The 20,219-nt window shown below is 37.6% G+C and overlaps 1 protein-coding gene across 7 annotated transcripts; it reads right to left on the bottom strand.

The window, feature by feature from the left end:
* Positions 1-461: 461 nt before the first annotated feature.
* chst10 (carbohydrate sulfotransferase 10) lies at positions 462-19,979 on the bottom strand. 7 transcript variants are annotated; one of them, XM_062060426.1, is made up of 7 exons: positions 11,988-12,332; positions 9,761-9,919; positions 7,512-7,603; positions 7,218-7,443; positions 5,974-6,079; positions 1,985-2,226; positions 462-1,903 (listed from the first exon to the last, which is right to left on the bottom strand). In XM_062060426.1, exons 2-7 carry the CDS (start codon positions 9,852-9,854, stop codon positions 1,674-1,676), a joined length of 990 nt encoding a protein of 329 aa, XP_061916410.1. In that variant the 5' UTR covers positions 9,855-9,919; positions 11,988-12,332; the 3' UTR covers positions 462-1,673. The 7 variants fall into 7 exon arrangements, with proteins under 7 accessions (XP_061916410.1, XP_061916401.1, XP_061916362.1 ...); XM_062060417.1 differs by having other exon boundaries at positions 462-1,516; positions 1,661-2,226; positions 11,988-12,331; XM_062060378.1 differs by lacking the exon at positions 11,988-12,332 and adding an exon at positions 19,777-19,979 and having other exon boundaries at positions 462-2,226.
* Positions 19,980-20,219: the final 240 nt, after the last annotated feature.

The following is a 20,219-nucleotide window of genomic DNA, read 5'->3' as shown; positions in this document are numbered from 1 at the left end:
ACCACAGCTAGGAAATAGATATGAAGGTTAAGAAACACTACCTACTTACAGTTTACAACTTTGTCAAAAGTTATCAAACCATGTGTTAATCAAAAATATATTTTTTTAACACTTAAGCCTTTGGCTTGGGGCAGCCTGATTAGAAAAATATTGCTAGTCAATTATACTGCATAATGAGGGATTCATAAATAACTGACAAAATATACATTTACAATTATGTTGTGCTAAAATAAACCAAATAAATAATGAATGTTTAACTAAACTGTCAATAAAATTAAAGCGCAAATGAAAATACAGCTTGATCACTTTAGTCATAATTTTTGCGCTTACATAACTTGTCTGACTTTAGCTCCAGACTTCTTCTGTTTGATATTGTCATTACTGCCACAAGTGGTGGAAGAGTGTATTACGACTCAGTGGTTAAGAAACACCGACTTACACTGTACACAGAACACATGGAAGACATTAGAAAAAATATTTTAATGAACAACGCCTTACTTTTATCCCTGTAGTTGTCCTGCACACTGGAAGAGACTACTATGACTACTGTGCTGCTGTTATCACTGTGCCTTTCATAGCAGTAGAACCTTTCACATGCTCAAATACATTTATCCTTGATGATGGTTGCGACATTTGAGCAGCTTTGACCGGGCAAGTCGCCAACATTGATCAGCATTTCTTTTTCTTAACTCACACATAACGATGCAAAAGCTACATATCTTACTTTAAAGTGATAGACTTTATTATTATTCTCATTAGGGTTACTCTAGTGCAGCAACGACTAGTGTAAAAGTTCCTCGCAAAAAGAGAGTTCACGCTTCACATTTCTGCGATTATTTTTTATTAACACTGAAGAAATGACACTTTATCTGTGTACTCACTTATGTAGCCAGCGATTTGAACGGTACATGTACAGTTATACTGTACATCGACTACTTGACGTTATATCAAAGTGTCATTTCTTCAGTGTTGTCCCATGAAAAGACAGCAAAATATTTGCAGAAATTAAAGATTAAAGATTAAAGTACCAATGATTGTCACGCACACACTAGATGTGGTGAAATTTGTCCTCTGCATTTGACCCATCCCCTTGGGGAGCAGTGGGCAGCAGCGGCGCCGCGCCCGGGAACCATTTTGGTGATTTAACCCCCAACTCCAACCCTTGATGCTGAGTGCCAAGCAGGGAGGGAAACGGGTCCCATTTTTAAATGTGAGGTCCTCTACAGTAGTTTGTCATTAGCTTGATATAAATAACAAAAACGGTATTGCAGGTTAAAGAACATGTACGTGTTATACTTTGTAATCGGTCTAAAACACCGTACCAAGGCTCCGTGTGACTAACAGCTACATAAAAAAAATGGCATAAGCAGTAGTGAAGACATTTGTCCATTGGTGGGAGTAACAGTAGGAGTAACAGAACTTCCATCTTGGAAAAAGTACAATGACGAAGGACGAAGGCATCATCGCACCTTTGAGGCGCTTCTATTTAACGCCTCTCTCAGGAACCATCACGGACCTTAGGCAAGTGTAGAGAAAATATAAACGTGTTATTTCTGAGTTATACTCTATAAAACTAATCCAAATTGGAGTGCAAAGGAACATGCTCTTTCACATTGAATAGAATGTTCTCATAAATAGGGTTGTTGTTGTCAATGCTTACTTCCTGCAGAATGTCAGTTGAGTAGAAAGTCAGGTGTGGGGTATCCAAATAAGTGAAAGTCCCCCTCATAGCGCTCATAGAGGCGCCTGATGTCCCGCTTGCTGATTCCTGAGAAGTAGCGTTCTACCTTGGTCTTGTTGTAGCGTGTGATGCCAGGAGGGATGGCCGGGTAGGACACCAGCTGATCGATGCCGGCTCTCCTCAGGATGTGGGCGGCGTCTCGCTCCAGTGTCTCGTGGTGGCCTATGACATCATAGCGGATGTCACACGGCGCGCACAACTCGGCAAACGTCACCCAGTGGATAATGTGCTCGCCAAACTGACGGTCCAAGTGGCGCCGGCCCTCGGCGTCCCCCAGGTAACGCACAAAGTCCTCAAAGTGCAAGCCGGACGCGGAAAGACCGCTGTCGCGGTGGCTTTTGCGGTATTTGCGGATGATGGCGGGAGCGATGTTGTGCTTGTACCACGGCTCAAAACGGGGGTTCTTGATGAACTTGTCCTTAAATGCAGAGATCAGGCGCTCGAATGGATCTCTCACGATGAAAAACTTAAAGTAAGTGTTCAATCTGTTGAGCAGAACAACTTCATATGTAAATTGTCTGAAGAATGAAAAACACATCAAGCCCAAAAGCAACATTTTTTTCATTCGGTCTCCTTTTGACAGAACTGCAAACCAACAGGACAAAATCTGGAAAAGTCCTCGCATTAGCATTCTGTGTAAATACTCAGATTCTATACATTCTGTCAGAGTTCTAACAAATGTAACCAATCATTTGCAGCCTTGCAACTTTGTCCAATCCCTGCAACGTCCCTCTGTGCTAACTGCTATTGGGTCGTGAGCAATTCCGCCATGCTACTGGCCCTCCAAACCCTCAGGCGGAGATTGATGTGAACTTCCAGAAAACCCTAACCTGACTTTCTAAATCAAATGCTTTCAGCGGAATATGTACGATAAAAGTGACGTATGTCTTACACCGATTACTGTATTTTTCGGATTATTAGTCGCAGTATTTTCAAAGTGTGGCCGGGGGTGCGATTTATACTGTGGAGAGACTTATGTGTGAAATTATTAACACATTACCGTAAAATATCAAATAATATTATTTATCTCATTTACGTGGCATATATCAGAATAATTGGAACTGCAACTGACGATGACTCTGACGTGAGCGACGTACCAATAGAAGAGGAAGCGGCGCATTGTCTACCTTTGGAGTTGGCAGAGTTGTTTACAAGCGACACCGAGGAAGATTTCATGGGATTTAGCGATTAGGAGTGACAGATTGTTTGGTAAACGTGTAGATTAGGAGTGACAGATTGTTTGGTAAACGTATAGCATGTTCTATATGTTATAGTTATTTGAATGACTCTTACCATAATATGTTACGTTAACATACCAGGCACGTTCTCAGTTGGTTATTTATGAGACATATAACGTACACATATTGAGCCTGTTGTTCATTATTCTTTATTTTAAATTGCCTTACAAATGTCTATTCGTGGTGTTGGATTTGATCAAATAAATTTCCCCAAAAAATGCGACTTATACTCTAGTGCGATTTATATGTTTTTTTTCCTTCATTATTATGCATTTTCGGCTGGTGCGATTTATACTCCGGAGCGATTTATAATCCAAAAAATACGGTAGTTCCAGCTCCAACAAAGATCTGGATGTCCCTTCAGTCTTCATTGTTCACTTCTACTACACAGGAATCTAAGGAGCTAGCCAACGAGAGTTGTGGTCGCTCGTAGGCCTAGTTCCTATGTGTCAAAGTCAAGGCCAGATCCGGCCCGCGAATTAATTAACTATGGTCCCTGGGATGATATTTGGTTAGTATTAGAACCGGCCCGCAAGCCACAGCCACCTGCTGCTGTTTTGCATGCACCAATACTCCATCAGTGTCATAAAGTCATAAAAATGGGGTCCCACAGTCAATTTTTGGGGTCCCGCTTTTTTGTTTTGAAAACAAATGATAAATGTATGCATTATCCTGTTATATCTCACATTCTATATTGTGTTTTGGAAAAAGGTTTTCATAAACATTACTTAATTCATTGAAAATATAACACAAAAGATAACATTTTTATGCATATGTAAATGTATTATGTTATAAACATTCATTCACTTTCTTCTTTCCTTCATGGATCTAAACTTTACTGCTGCAGGTATTTTTTTTCTATATTTTTATTGTAATATTTTCAGAATGTGTTTGTTCTATTTTTGGCCAAAGTAAGACAAAGAAAACAATCTGAAGTTTTAATGCCATGATTTTAATAGTCCGGCCCAAGTGTGCACATATTTTCCTCCATTCGGCCCCTGAGCTAAAATGAGTTTGACACCGCTGGTCGAGGTTGATAGTCAATAAACTAATTAATCAAACGATAAATGAAAATGAACTCAATAACTTTGCCATGTCCATTTGGTTTTTTTCATCACCCGCTTTCAAACAAGGTGCAAAGAGGGTTGTGCAAGTTTCTCAGCACTTCAGCGCATTGATAATAGTGATCAACCTATTATTTTTGCCATTTTGATGTATATAGGTATGGGTCTCTTTTTATCGGTATCGTTTTTTCCCCCTTCTTAAACTATAACTCAACTACATCAGCAGATACATACACTACCGTTCAAAAGTTTGGGGTCACCCAAACAATTTTGTGGAATAGCCTTCATTTCTAAGAACAAGAATAGACTGTCGAGTTTCAGATGAAAGTCCTCTTTTTCTGGCCATTTTGAGCGTTTAATTGACCCCACAAATGTGATGCTCCAGAAACTCAATCTGCTCACAGGAAGGTCAGTTTTGTAGCTTCTGTAACGAGCTAAACTGTTTTCAGATGTGTGAACATGATTGCACAAGGGTTTTCTAATCATCAATTAGCCTTCTGAGCCAATGAGCAAACATATTGTACCATTAGAACACTGGAGTGATAGTTGCTGGAAATGGGCCTCTATACACCTATGTAGATATTGCACCAAAAACCAGACATTTGCAGCTAGAATAGTCATTTACCACATTAGCAATGTATAGTGTATTTCTTTAAAGTTAAGACTAGTTTAAAGTTATCTTCATTGAAAAGTACAGTGCTTTTCCTTCAAAAATAAGGACATTTCAATGTGACCCCAAACTTTTGAACGGTAGTGTATATACACATACCAATATTTTGTATTTAAAAAAAAAATAGTGAAGTCAATAGTAATAAACACTGCTCAAGCACCAGCCCGTTTGCACTGCATGAGAAAAGTTGTCTTTTTTTTCCCACTGCAGCGCTCTTGCGGTCACTGTAGTTCTGTTTTTCAGAAAGTAAAAGTTAAAAGACACTAAAGTGAACATTATTGTTTTACACTTGTTACACACAATGTTTCCATTGTCACATTAAAAACACTCAATTGTAAGTTGTTGGTTTTTTTAAGAGTTGCTTGTAACCGTGGACAGTCCTGCAAAATTATTTGCACTTAAAAATACATGTTTGTAGTAATAAATATGATAAGGTGGTTTGAGCATTATGTTTGTGTTCAATTACAGTAAGTGTGTTTATCCTAAACATTCCTGCCAGTTAATGTTACACACTATAACATTTTTAAGTCTTTTTTGGGGCATATACTACAATAATATTGTACCATGGCCTTAATACCATGATAATATCAAACAGTGAGATTGTGATACCGTTACATTCCTACTAATAAGTGTCCATAATTGAAACATATTGCAGCCTAAAACACATTAGTCAATATCAACAAGTATTAAATAGTTATAGTTGCATATTACTCACAGACACAAAGTGTCCAAGGCAGAAGCGTATTAGGAAGTATCCAATAACAAACATGTCCGCATCATTCAATTTACTGCATAATGAGCTTAACTTAATTACCTATTGTGACCACCAGGTGACACAATAAAACAAATTACCACTCCACTTCATTTTAAAGACAACATAAGTCTGTTATAAAGGTTAGTGTTTTTCATATCAACCATTGTTCTCTGACTAATTTCACTTGATCAGGCTTTAAAATATTTATGATAAAAAGTATGTACTACGATTTGTGCTGATATCATTTTGGTTTAATATTGGTATCGGCCAATACTCAAGGCTCCAAAAATGGTAGTTGTATAGGGACAGCACTACTTTATTATGAGTTCGAATTACAGTATCAAATGCCGAAAAATATATCAAGCTGAATTCAAAATCCCAAGGCTATATAAGAGGCACTGAACAGATGTATTTCATCGTTCGTTTAGTGAACTAACAGGTAAAATAGTCTATGATTAGTCAACTATTAAAACAGTTGTTAGTTGCATGCCATCTGACTGACTTACCTGAGTGCAATTTCTTGTGGCTTGAACGACGAGAGGCGGGGCAGGCCGTTCTTCTCATGGTCATGGACGAGATTCTCCGGGATCTCCTCTACACTGGAGAAGGTTCCTGCCGACAACAAGGACACGATAGCTCTCAACGAAGGCGGACGCTTCCCTTCTCTCTACCTGTACCTTATTTCTCCTGCTTTTGCTTCTTTGTCCTGTCTTGTCTTAACTTTCTTGGAGCTTCTTTTTGCACTGCTCTCCAACATCTAAACAATGGAATTGACTAACTTGCCTCTTAACAAAATTGAAGAAATCTTCGACGATAAGCTCAGGTCCAGGGAAACCTCTCTGTCCTGATGGAACATTTGTTGCTGTATACACGATGGACTCTGGAAGATGTGGAGAGTTGTGTGCCTGGCGATTCTTTTAGTCGAGGACATTTAGGACACCTACCTATTGGGGACCATCATTACAGGACAACTGCTGATTGGCGTAAGCAGTGCTTTGCTGTATCGACAAATTCTGAAGATGCTGGCAGCCAATTCAATGTAGCCTAAAGCTGCCACAAATGACTGACGGGTTGGGTAGAGCTGTGGGCACTCAGAATGTAGCGGTTTCTGACCTAAATTGCAAACTGAAAAACATCTTGGAGTAGCTGTCTGCTCTGCTGGGCCAAGTTCTGATCAATTTGAAGACCAGAAATGGACAATTAGAGTGAAACGTTTACATTTCTTTTTAATCGCTCAAACACAAACATTCTAAGCTGGATTTCGTCTTCCCGCTGGAACGGCGAGGTCGAAAACACTCTGCAATAACACCAAGGTCGAGAGACATGTGTCTCTTCAAACTTATGTAAACACACAGGCATCTCTGCAAAATACACGTGCCACACACACACATACCCCAGCCCCACGTAACACACCTTCATCGCTTTGCAGTGTCTCAAGTTTGCATGTCGTAATATGTGTTTATATGTGCTTATGTTGATTGAGTTTTTTGCTGGTCTCAAACTGTGTCACCCCCAACTCCCAAACCTATTGGGAGTTGTTTTTTCCTAATTTCTCCTCCTCAAGTTTAACTTTCCTTTCTACCGTTTTAAGGGGCGCCGCTTGGTGGCGACCCATCAGTCTTCCTGTTCTGTCTCACCCTGTATACCCTGTCTGTTCTTGAACGGATTTTACTGAAAACAAATGGTTTCACTTTTTTATGCGCAATTACAATAAAGTTCTATTCCACAAACTTAGCAGTCTTCTACGTACCGTTGAGAGCAATGAGGACCTTCTTCCATTGCGTGTTGCCCACTTTGGGTGTCTGGCAGAACAAGATGTTGTGCTTGTCACAAACAAAGATGCGGTCCAGGACGAACTTGCTGATTGGGACGTGAGTCGTATTCCTGAGTTGACTGTTCTTACAAACAGTTGAGAGCAGCTGGATTCGCTCTGCCAAAACGCCTTCCCACTCAGCCGTCGTAGGGGAAGCTGAGGACTGACCCCACACACAATAAATCATGAATTATTCTTCATATGAGCGTTTTTGAAATAACCAACTGCTACCTGATCTTGTTGCTGTGCAAGAGTTTTTACAGAAGTGGGCATTGGAAGCTTTGCCACTGTCCAGTTCTGAACACCAGCCACCTCTCCAAAATCTGTAGAGGCAAAACATACTGATTAGTAGGGCTGGGGAAAAGAATTAATTTTTAGATGCATCCCAATTCAGACATGGACGATTATAGAATCGATTAGTAAGCGCCAATAATAGATAATAGATTTATTTATTGTAACTAAAGTAATGCGGACATTTCTAAATTTTGGCTGACTGCAGCGAGCCACCTCACCGAGAGATGCGACCACCTACTTTACTATCAGGTACTTATGGTTCAGTTTTGCACACATTTTCATTAATTTAATAAATGTGGGAATCAATTTAACTGTTTCTTATTCGAAATTAAATGTTTTTTAAAGTTGCATGTGATAAACGCTTATTTAGTGAAACAAAAAGAAATGTAAAACTGTGTCAATAATCGATTTTTTATCTAATCGTAGCTTCTGAATCGTAATCAAATTGTGAGGTGCCCAGAGATTCCCAACTCTACTGATTAGCAGGCCTGTCGTAGTAAAAACCAGGGCCAGCACCTGGCATGAACACTCTATGCGGTTGTTTAGGGCTACAAACACTAGGGGGGCGCAGGTAACTAGGATTAGACCAATACCGGAGTCCAAAATTGGTGGTCCAAGAGGAGCTTAGAAAGGCTGAAATCATGGGTATCACAGCACCATGTAAATAATATTACCTTGAGCAACATAAATATTTTCCAGAATAACAAAAGCTTTCATTGAGGTGGAACTGTCACGTGTTATATTATCTAACATCTTCGCCAGACAATGTGCATGATTTTTTAACAGTCCACTTTTTTTTTTTATATGCTAAAGGTTTGGTGTATTAAAATGTTTTAAAAATAAAGCATAAATCTAAAAACCTTAGCACAATTTTTACATTAACAGGTATTAAAAACCAACACTTTCTGCTTCGCAACAAAAGTACTAATGAGGGAGAGTCAAGGGCAATCTAAGGGGGTACCCTGAAGATTATATTTCCTGCATTTGGGTTTTATTTCTAGACCATATTTTACCTTTAGATTTATTCTCATCTACTACTACATTATATATTCACTTAATGATGGGGTAATAGAAACGCAGCTATTAACACATGCTTTCATATCATTGGACAAGGTTTAGTCCAGAGGTGTCAAAATTGTTTCACTGAGGGCCACATCGTAGTTATGTTTGGCCCCGGAAAACTGCTTCTAACAGTGAATACTATTATTACACTATTTTTTTATGCATTTTATTAGTAGATTATTTTAAACTAAAATGTAAAAAAAAATATGGTAAGTTGCAATAATTTCACCTCAAAATTGTGTGTACATTACTTTAAATGGAAAAACAGTACTGCTGTTTTAATGGTAAAAAAAGGCAGCTCAGTTGCCAGAATTTTACTGTAAAATGTACATGTTTTTTTTTACTGTAAATTAAAAAACCTGCAATTTTACAGTACAATTTGGGCACCTGAGCTGCCAGTTTGTTTGTTGTTGTTGTTTACCGCAAATCAACAACTGTAGATTTTTCGGTGTATTGCTGTAAATGACAAAACAGCACCATAGCTTATTACAGTAAAAAAAGTACTGTTTTTCATTTAGAGAAAAATGCTGTAAAAACCACAGTAAATTTCATAATTTTACCATGAAAGCTATTGCTACTTTTACATTGCACAATTTGATGGATAATAATAGTATAATTTATTTATATTTAAAACATGGTTTGAATGTTTGAGAATATATTTTTGCATAATTAGACAATATTTAAGTTAACAGAATTTGTGATTACATGGAGTACATCTTTTTTTTCTCCAAACACAGAAAGAAAGAATACATTTAGTAAGAAAGGTTACAACACTTTATGGATACATATTATTTCCAGGCTTTTGAGGACCAAATAAAATGAAGTGGCGCGCCACATCTGAGTTTGACACCTGTGGTTTAGCCTGTAAAAAAACTAAGTTGGTTAGATAATTATTGAATATGTTAAAAAATTACTAATTCAGTGTTAATATTTGAGTGGGCCTTACTGGAAAAATTGGGCCCAGAGGTAAAAAAGAAAAAAGAAGTAAGGAACCCCATGGTATTCTAGTCTAGTAGTTTTTAAAGATCAAAATCGGGCCACACGCAAAATATTGTTTCGGGGTAAAAAAAAAAAAGCTTAGGGCTGGCCCTGGTAAAAAAACATAGATAAATAATAGAACTTACCGTTGACAGCTTTGTTGCTGATAAACTTGGTGACAAACATGAGGAAGAGCAGCACCAAGGCGCAAGCGCGCAAGAACCACCCGAGGTGCCGCATCAGCCAGCGGTGATGGAAGCTCCGGATAGCGGCTCCCACCTCCACCCAGCAAGCTCAGCCGTTAACTGCAGTAGTAGAGTCGTGCAGCTGTAGTTACTTGTACAAACTTTAACTCGTTCCAACTTGTTACCAGCCACAAACAATAGGTGTTTGTTTACTTTGATTCACCGCCGATGTCATGCGCGATGTTGTATCCCTGAGAACAAAACACCCTGTAATGATGTCATCCTGATTATATTCCCCCATCATTTAATACAGTACTATTTACCAATACTGGGAACATATTAAAACCCAATTAAACAGGTAATATACAGATTATCAGACACATGTATTGATGTAGAAATGTCACAGGTTACATTCCCAGCAACAGACGTTATTGTATTGTTAATCAGTGTCTAAACCAGGCCTGGGCAATTATTTTGACTCGGGGGCCACATGTAGAGAAAAAAATGTGTCTGGGGGCCGGTATATCTATTTTTAGAAACACGAATACAAAACCTCACAATAATGTCTGATTGAATGCTAAAAACGTTATGACAGACCGCCTTAAAAAACGTAATGGAATTTTACATTTTTCTATGAACGATAAAACACTGAATATTTGGGCTGCAAATCTTTGGGTGTCCCACGATTCGATTCAATATCGATTCTTGGGGTCACGCTTCGATTCAAAATCGATTTTTTCAGATTCAACGCGATTCTCGATTCAAAAACGATATTTTCCCGATTCAAAACGATTCTCTATTCATTCAATATATAGGATTTCAGCAGGATCTACCCCAGTCTGCTGACATGCAAGCAGAGGAGTAGATTTTTGTAAAAAGCTTTCATAATTGTAAAGGACAATGTTTTATCAACGGATTGCAATAATGTAAATTTGTTTTAACTATTAAATGAACCAAAAATATGACTTATTTTATTTTTGTGAAAATATTGGACACAGTGTGTTGTCAAGCTTATGAGATGCGATGCAAGTGTAAGCCACTGTGACACTATTGTTCTTTTTTTTTTTTTTTAATAAATATCTAATGATAATGTCAATGAGGGATTTTTAATCACTGCTATGTTGAAATTGTAACTAATATTGATACTGTTGTTGATCATATTCATTTTTGTTTCACTACTTTTGGTTTGTTCTGTGTCGTGTTTGTGTCTCCTCTCAATTGCTCTGTTTATTGCAGTTCTGAGTGTTGCTGGGTCAGGTTTGGTTTTGGAATTGGATTGTATTGTTATGGTATTGCTGTGTATTGTTTTGTTGGATTGATTAATATAAAAAAAAAAGTAAAAAAAAACAATATAATAAAAAAATAAAAAATAAATAAATAAAAAATCGATTTTTTAAAAATGAGAATCGATTCTGTATCGCAGAACATGAGAATCGTGATTCGAATTCGAATATTGACAAAATATTTCGACATATTTTACAATCAAGTGAAACGCAACAAAAATGCAACAAACAGTGAAATATGAACGCGAAGGGTACAAAAAAAACCCACCTACAATCTGATATTTGCTGAATTCCCCCCAGGGATCAATAAAGTACTTTCTATTCTATTCTATATATCACTAAGCTTTAGAACTTTGTTGTGAAAAGCTCCTTCCGCGTCTGTGGAAATGCTTTCCGCCCACACTGCTTGGTGCCTCGTCTGAGCTGCTGTGACGTAGATGACCATAGTAACTAATTAGATGACCATAGTAACTAATTAGATTACCAACGTAACTAGTATATCATGCATAAGCGCAGATTCCAACCATTGAAATACTTTGTATAGTTGAAGACTTACGGTCATTAGAAAACACCACTGAACATCATAATGGCAGCTACACTTACCATTTTAAAGATCTAAAAAAATTATTAAGGAATGTACGCAAGGGCCAGATTGAAAAGCTCAACGGGCCGCATGTGGCCCCGGGCCTTAATTTGCCCAGGTCTGGTCTAAACAGCGAAGTGTGGTTGAACGTAACTCCGCCCCCTGTGGAGTCATTAGCGCCCCTGTAGCAGGTGATACATATTTGCTCAGGGATACACAATCTCGCACGACACGGGAACCTCCCAAACGCCACACAGCTGCCTTCCTGACATGAATAAACAACATTTATAGTAAACATTTGATAAAATGTGCCCCATCTTACCGCCGTTCTAAAGAGGGTGGCTGAAAAAATGTGTAGAAAAGTCGCGTCATTAGGTTTACCACACCGTGGGTTATTTAGCTGATGTTCTTCTTCGCCTGCTCCTTTTCCCGTTATGTGGTAGTTGGCATCCTTTACTCATTACTGCCCCCTACCATTATGGCATTTTGAATGCGGTTCTTCTTCTACGGGGCTTATTGGCGGTTGGCAAGTCAACTTGAGGTGCAATACCGCTACTAACTAGACTGGAGTGTGGACAAGGTTATTTCGCATCAAAACTATTCACAAATTCTTACCCTTGTATATGTTCATTTTTTCAAATTGAAAAAGAGTTGATAAACCAATTATTTTTTGATTGTCTGATCTCCCAATTATTCTGGAATGGGCTTTCTGTTTAACTGTTGAGTAAGTGTAGACTTTTTAATTTCAAAGAAAAAAATAGACACTCATAGACATTTTGAAAAATAAATGTTAATGTTAATGAAATATGTTTTGTATGTGAGTATTTGTATTTTATTGTTGAAATAACATTCTGGGAAAATAACGCTGGTTATTTAGAACATACTCATAATCTGTTTATGCAATCAAAGTTGCTCAAATTTGATGACCTTGTTAAATATAATACATTAATAATCTTATATAGGGATGTCCGATAATGGCTTTTTGCCGATATCCGATATTGTCCAACTCTTTAATTACCGATACCGATATCAACCGATACCGATATATACAGTTGTGGAATTAACACATTATTATGCCTAATTTGGACAACCAGGTATGGTGAAGATAAGGTCCTTTTTTTTAAAAATTAATAAAATAAAATAAGATAAATTAAAAACGTTTTCTTGAATAAAAAAGAAAGTAAAACAATATAAAAACCGTTACCTAGAAACTAGTAATTAATGAAAATTAGTCAAATTAACTGTTAAAGGTTAGTACTATTAGTCAGAGGTGGGACCAAGTCATTGCTTTGCAAGTCACAAGTAAGTCTCAAGTCTTTGCCCTCAAGTCTCGAGTCAAGTCCCGAGTCAAGACAGGCAAGTCCCGAGTCAAGTCCAAAGTCAAGACTAGAAAGTCTCAAGTCAAGTCCCAAGTCCTGCATTTTGAGTTTCGAGTCCTTTCAAGTCCTTTTAACCACAGACTAATATTTTTACACAGATTGTGTATGCTTTTAAAATGCTGTATTTATTTATTAAAACAAGTGCATTTGAAATTGCAGGAAAAAAAATTGTGCTGACATTGCAATTCATAATAGCACTATTAACCAGTCATTTTAATAGTTTAAAAATTTTTAAACATTTAATTCATTCCTTTACAGAATAAACACATTTGCAAAAACAAACATTAACATACTATTGGTTGTATTTTATGAAAATAATATTACCACAGAGTTGAGAAGGAGCAAATATCTTCAATATTTGTATGTGAAAATCACAAAGAAATCTTCCGGGGGAGGATGACCCCCCTACAGGGATTTGGTTTACAAACTTTCAGCCCCACCTAAAACAAAATTCACCAGCCGCCACTGATTATGATGCATTCTCATTTTAGGCAAAGTATAAGACAATAATTTCTTAACAGTATAATTGTAACCAGGAATAAGTCTTCAAGTAACAATATTCAAATACTAACATTGTTGAGTAAGACAGAATTTGGTTTTATTCTGAATCCAGTGAAACAGATTGGTAGTTTTAGCTGATATAAAGACTTTCAGGTGTTTATATATATTTTTAAGTATTTGGCAGACGCTTTTATCGAAAGCGACATACATAAAAAATACATACATAACAATGACTGTAAACATTATCATTTAAGGGAAGAATGTAATAGAAAATATCAATACAAAGTGTCAAGACAGAATAAACTCTCTGCTGCTGCAGCAACAGAGTTACCGTCTATAGCAGTGTTTTTCAACCACTGTGCCGCGGCACACTAGTGTGCCGTGAGATACAGTCTGGTGTGCCGTGGGAGATTATGTAATTTCACCTATTTGGGGTAAAAATATTTTTTAATTATAAATAATTATAGTCTGCAAATAATGCTGTCTAGGGCTCGGCACCGTAACAATGTTATACTCTTCAATATCAGTAGGTGGCAGCAGGTAGATAATTGCTTTGTAGATGTCGGAACATGGTTTGTCGTGATCACAATATGCAGATGACAGTGCGAGGCAGCATGCAGGTGAAAAGGTATCTAATGCTAAAACCAAAAATAAACAAAAGGTGAGTGCCCCTAAAAAAGGCATTGAAGCTTAGGGAACAAAACTAAAACTGAACTGGCTACAAAGTAAACAAAAACAGAATGCTGGACGACAGCAAAGACTTACAGCGTGTTGAGCAAAGATGTTGTCCACAAAGTACATCCGAACATGACATGACAATCAACAATGTCCCCACAAAAGAAGGATAGCAACAACTTAAATATTCTTGATTGCTAAACCAAAGCAGATGCGGGGAATAGCGCTCAAGGAAGACATGAAACTGCTACAGGAAAATACCAACAAAACAAGAAAAGTCACCAAAATTGGAGCGCAAGACAAGAACTAAAACACTACACACAGAAAAACGCCAAGAAAGTGGTGACAGCACTTTAAGTCAAGAGCTATATTGATGCATGGTTGGTTATGGTTTAAAGTCATACCCAACAATTGCGACAACGACTTTTTACTGTCAATATCGGCTGCTGAGTTTCATTTTTTAATGATTTCTGCTGGTGGTGTGCCTCCAGATTTTTTCAATGAAAAAAATGTGCCTTGGCTCAAAAAAGGTTGAAAAACACTGGTCTATAGGTCCCTAAGATATATAGATATCTAATGTATTCATACATTGTTTATGTAGGATATACGCATGTATATATAACCTAATCATATTGTTTCTTCAATTTAAAAATTGCTGACCGTTTTTTCCCCCTTTCTCTGGGATTATATTCCCAGTTTTGATCTCGGACGTCTGGTCACTTATCGCGTATAAGAATATTATATTACTGTTAAGCAAACTATAAATAATAAAAACGCCAAAACATGTGTCCGTTATCATAGCTACACGTATGACAAAAAAACCGCGTGAAAATTGTGAAAACACGCGGTTTAAATTCGATGACAGTTCGATGCTCCTGCCAAATGAATTGCACTGAGTGGAGCGGATCACCATTCCAAGATGGCGGCCCCGCGTCTCGTCTGCGCCAGTAGGCAGTAGCGCTCAATGCTGCGTACCCTTATAAGATGTATATGGTTATGACGTTAGCAGTGAGTTTACAGGCTCACTGATTTAACTACACAGCAAATAAAAGTCATGTTACTTAGCCAATAAACGTTATCTTACATTCAAAACGTACCCTTCTTTGTGCAACTTCAAATGTCGAACGAAGTTGGAAGTTGTTGCGTCTCCGCCTGTAATATTCAAACTGCATGATTTGCATACGGCAATTCGTTTTTTGTTGACCAAGTCGTAGTTGTTATACCCGAACGAAACCAACTTTGGCATAATTATTTCCGCGTTGTTTGACAATTTGCAATTTGATTGGATGAATGCTGTGGGATGAAAACAACGTAGATCTAATTTGATTGGCTGTTGTACTGACAGCACTGAGCACACCAGCTGACAAGCAGCACACACGCTTATAGACACAGACTAGGGATGGGCGATACCACACTTTTAGGATTCGATACGATACCGATACTTTTTCTTGCATTTTCATCGATACCGATACCGATACCAATAATTTCTTATTGGCAATTTTTTGTCAGTCAAAAATATTATTACTATTGTTATTATTTAAGACAAATCACAAGACGAATACAGACCATTTATACCACATTTACTATGGTCAATATATAATAAAAGTAAAATTAAAATAAATAACATAAATATGAAAAATAAATTAAATATTATATATAATACTAACTATATATTATATATAATAATAATTAAATATTAGGGCTTTCCAATTAACAGTCAAATCCAGATTGCAAGAAGCTGGAGTTATTTTTTAAAGTTTGTGATATAATTAGCAATTAATGAAATATGAAATAGGCTAATGTTTTCGAAATGTAAGAAATCATGTAACAGATTAAAACCAAAATCACATTCAATCATATATTCAAGATTTTCTTGGAAAAAAATAAAACTGTAATGCAAAGATGAAGAATCTCCAAATTGTATCTCTTTCTTATCTTGTTTTAAATACTCAAGCAATTTTCAACTAACAGTAAATTCCCCTGTGTGGAAATTATTTGAATTTAGGATAATCATTTAAACAAAAATATTCAGTAAACATTACTAAAAAAAAAAAAAAAAAAAGCCTGTTTTAAGTCAACAATTGGACAACACTGGATATGCCTGGCTGCATCGCTGTCGGCTGGCTGTGTGTGTGTTGCACGTTGACGACGCTCATTCGCTGTCTCCTGTCACGTGACTGGGCCAGCTCTATACTCTGCCAGGTACAGGGGTGTCCCAGCACATAGTAACTTAAGTAAGTCATCAAAAACATCTGAAAGTGATGCTTGCACCCCCCACACGCCGTTTTTTGGTTTATATCGACACTTTTTTCAGAAAAGTGATGCCAAATGAGTAGCGTGTGAGTACCACAGGATCGATACGCACATCCCTAACACAGACGTAGAAAATGAAAAATACGGAGCGCTCCCAAATAACTTTTTAAGCTTTGGGTTTTGGGGAAAGTAGCAAGTCATGTCAAGTCAAAAGGCTCAAGTCCAAGTGAAGTCACAAGTCATTGATGTTAAAGTCTAAGTCGAGTTGCAAGTCTCTTTACATTTTGTCAAGTCGAGTCTAAAGTCATCAAATTCATGACTCGAGTCTGAGTCGAGTCCAAGTCATGTGACTCGAGTCCACACCTCTGATTAATAGCAAATATTGACACGGGTAATAAAATAAACTACATGGAAATCTGTTAGAAAACGAATCACAACTTGCTCTTTTCTTATGTATCTACAAGTAAACAGTACAGTAGGTACTTGATTTATATATATGTAATGCTCATAAGGGTATTCTAGTAGAATATGCAGAGATGGGATGTGTCAATATCAAAATATTACTAGAAATACATTTTTGGCAGCAACAAAGTGGCCATTTGGGTAGATATTTGCTCTAAAAAGGGTATTTCAACAAGTAAACAGTACAGTAGGTACTTGATGTTGATATATGTAATGCTCATAATGGTATTCTAGTAAAATGCGCGTGTGTAAATATGCGATGTGTAAATATCAAAATATTACGTCGAATCACTTAATTTTGTCAGGCAATATTACATTTATTGACAATTTTACATAAATGAATACATCCAAACACGTACATATTTATTATGTGCATGAAGAAATAACAGTTACAATTGTGTGTGTATCTTCCAAACAAGAAAGACGTTTTATCACATCATCGGACTAACAGTCCTTTAAATTTGTTAAAATAGGGGCGGCGTACGTGGCGAAGTTGGTAGAGTGGCCGTGCCAGCAATCGGAGGGTTGCTGGTTACTGGGGTTTAATTCCCACCTTCTACTATCCTAGTCACGTCCGTTGTGTCCTTGGGCAAGACACTTCACCCTTGCCCCTGATGGGTGCTGGTAGCGCCTTGCATGGCAGCTCCCTCCATCAGTGTGTGTGAATGTGGAAATACTGTCAAAGCGCTTTGAGTACCTCGAAGGTAGAAAAGCGCTATACAAGTATAACCCATTTATCATTTAAATTTACAAAAAAGATCAGTTAGAATAATACATAATGTTGGATATATATAGAGAACATACAAACCCTTTATTTATTGAGTCAAAAATATTAAAGTTCGGTGATTTGGTAAAATTGCAAACAGCTAAAATGATATACAAAGCAAACTATAACCTGCTAACCAAGAATGTACAACAATTCTTCTCAACTAAAGAGGAGAAATATAACCTTAGAGTAAAAAATAATTTAAAACATTTGTATGCACGTACAACACTTAGAACCTTTAGCATATCAGTATGTGGAATGAAATTATGGAATGGATTAAGTAAAGAAGTTAAACATTGTACTGATATGATCCAGTTTAAGAGGTTGTTCAAAATAATAGTGCTTACAAAGTACAAAGAAGAAGAATTATGAGAAATACTTCCAACCTTATTGAAAGTAAGATATTCTTCATCTCAGTATGTTAATAATGACTGAATTAATTAATTACATATTACCAAACTGTTGTGTATACTAATTCACAGATGTTATTTTATTACATAAAAAGGTCAGTAAATGATTTTATATATTTGTAAACGCTCTGAAGTGGGAAAGGGGTAGGATTAAATAAGCTTTGCTTCTTCCTATTCCTTTTCGGACATGATGTAAAGTGAAATGATATGAAATTGTGATGTATTATACTGTAAGTGTGTTCATGTTCGAAATAAACTAAAAGAAAGAGAAAGAGAAATCACATTAATGCCACAGAAGAGGAAAACTGTCCTTTTCCAGGCACGATAAAGTCTTAAATAATGTCAAACACGTAGCGTTACAACCAGGAAGATAAAGTGTTTGTCTCAGTGTAATCCGCTGTGGACACACCAAGACAAAAATGTAGGTTTAGCGAGCTCTGCGCGCCCCCCCAAAGTAAATAAATTTTAGCAGGCATTCACATATTGCCACAACACACATGGGGGAAAGTCCCAGTTGGAAATACAGCCAAATTATCTCCTGAACTGGCATTTTCACACACACTCATGAATAAAACTACATACTATAAGTGGAGAGTTGGAATTCTACGGAGCCCCTAAAGGGACATGGGGGATTTTTTTTGTATATAATTTGTATTTAATTTTTTAAAGATATGTATCTCGTGCGCACGCAAAAGTTTCTCGTGCTCACGAGATACATATCTGGTGCGCACCAGGTATGTATCTCGAAACTATCTGGTGCGCACCAGGTATGTATCTCGAAACTATCTGGTGCGCACCAGGTATGTATCTCGAAACTATCTGGTGCGCACCAGATATGTATCTCGTGAGCACGAGAAACTTTTGCGTGCGCACGAGATACATATCTAAAAAAAATTAAAATACAAATAAAATAAATAAATAAATTATATTTAAAAAAAATCCATGTCACTTTAGGGGCTCCGTAGAATTCCAACTCTCCACTTATAGTATGTAGTTTTATTTTATTAAGTGTGGTTTCATCCATTTTCTGTACCACTTTTCTTTAAAAGGATTGCCAGCAGGTAGGATCTATCCCAGCTGAGTACACCCTGGCCTAAATCAATCATGGACTAAAACCCCTTAAGGGGAAATCCACTCTCAAACACTTTACAGTAACGCATTTGAATCTACAACATGACATTTTAGTTTTGAGTGTGTTCCGCTGTCTGCGTTGCACTAAATAACACATGAAGGTGAGGCATACATGACAACCATCCCGATTTTTCCGGGAGACTCCCGAATTTCAGTGCCCCTTCCGAAAATCTCCCGGGGCAACCATTCTCCTGATTTTCACCCGGACAACAATATTGAGGGCGTGCCGTGATGGCACTGCCTTTAGTTGTATGCGGCTTCTACAGACACACATAAGAGACTGCAAGACATACTTGATCAACAGCCATACAGGTCACACTGAGGGTGACCGTATAAACAACTTTAACACTGTGAACCCACACCAAACAAGAATGACAAACACATTTCGGGAGAACATCCGCACCGTAACACAACATAAACACAACAGAACAAATACCAAGAACCCCTTGCAGCCATAACTCTTCCGGGCTACAATATACACCCCCTTTACCACCAAACCCCCCCCCCCCCCAACCCCGCCTCGCAGAGTCTTACGGGTTCCGTCACGTTACCAGTAGTCCAAGATATCCTCAAGGTAACGCCGAAGCCGAACATGCAGTACAGACGGTGAAAGGTCTCCTCAAGAAAGCAGATGACCGCTATCTTGCTTTGCTCGCTTACAGGGCTACCCCTCTTGACAATGGTTATAGTCCAGCGCAGCTTCTAATGGGGAGGAGGCTCCTCACAACAGTGCCTATCCTTCCTGCTTTGCTAAAACCTGCTCTTTCTCATAGTGAAGCTGTTATCTGCAAAGACTCCTCCCAGCCCCACCAAGGAATGTTTTCACTGCTGGACTCTAGAAAGAGGTTCCGCAGCCTCCGAAGCAGGAAGTTCTGTAACAGCTTCTTCCCTCAGGCCGTAAGACTCTTGAACGCATCATAATTATCCCCTCAACTCCCCCCAAAATGGATTAACTCGCTGGAATAAAAAAAGACTAT

This window comes from Entelurus aequoreus, linkage group LG01, assembly GCF_033978785.1.
Source record: "Entelurus aequoreus isolate RoL-2023_Sb linkage group LG01, RoL_Eaeq_v1.1, whole genome shotgun sequence".
Taxonomy (NCBI): domain Eukaryota; kingdom Metazoa; phylum Chordata; class Actinopteri; order Syngnathiformes; family Syngnathidae; genus Entelurus; species Entelurus aequoreus.
Note: the sequence above shows the minus strand (reverse complement) of the source record. Positions and strands in the feature narration are given on the sequence as shown.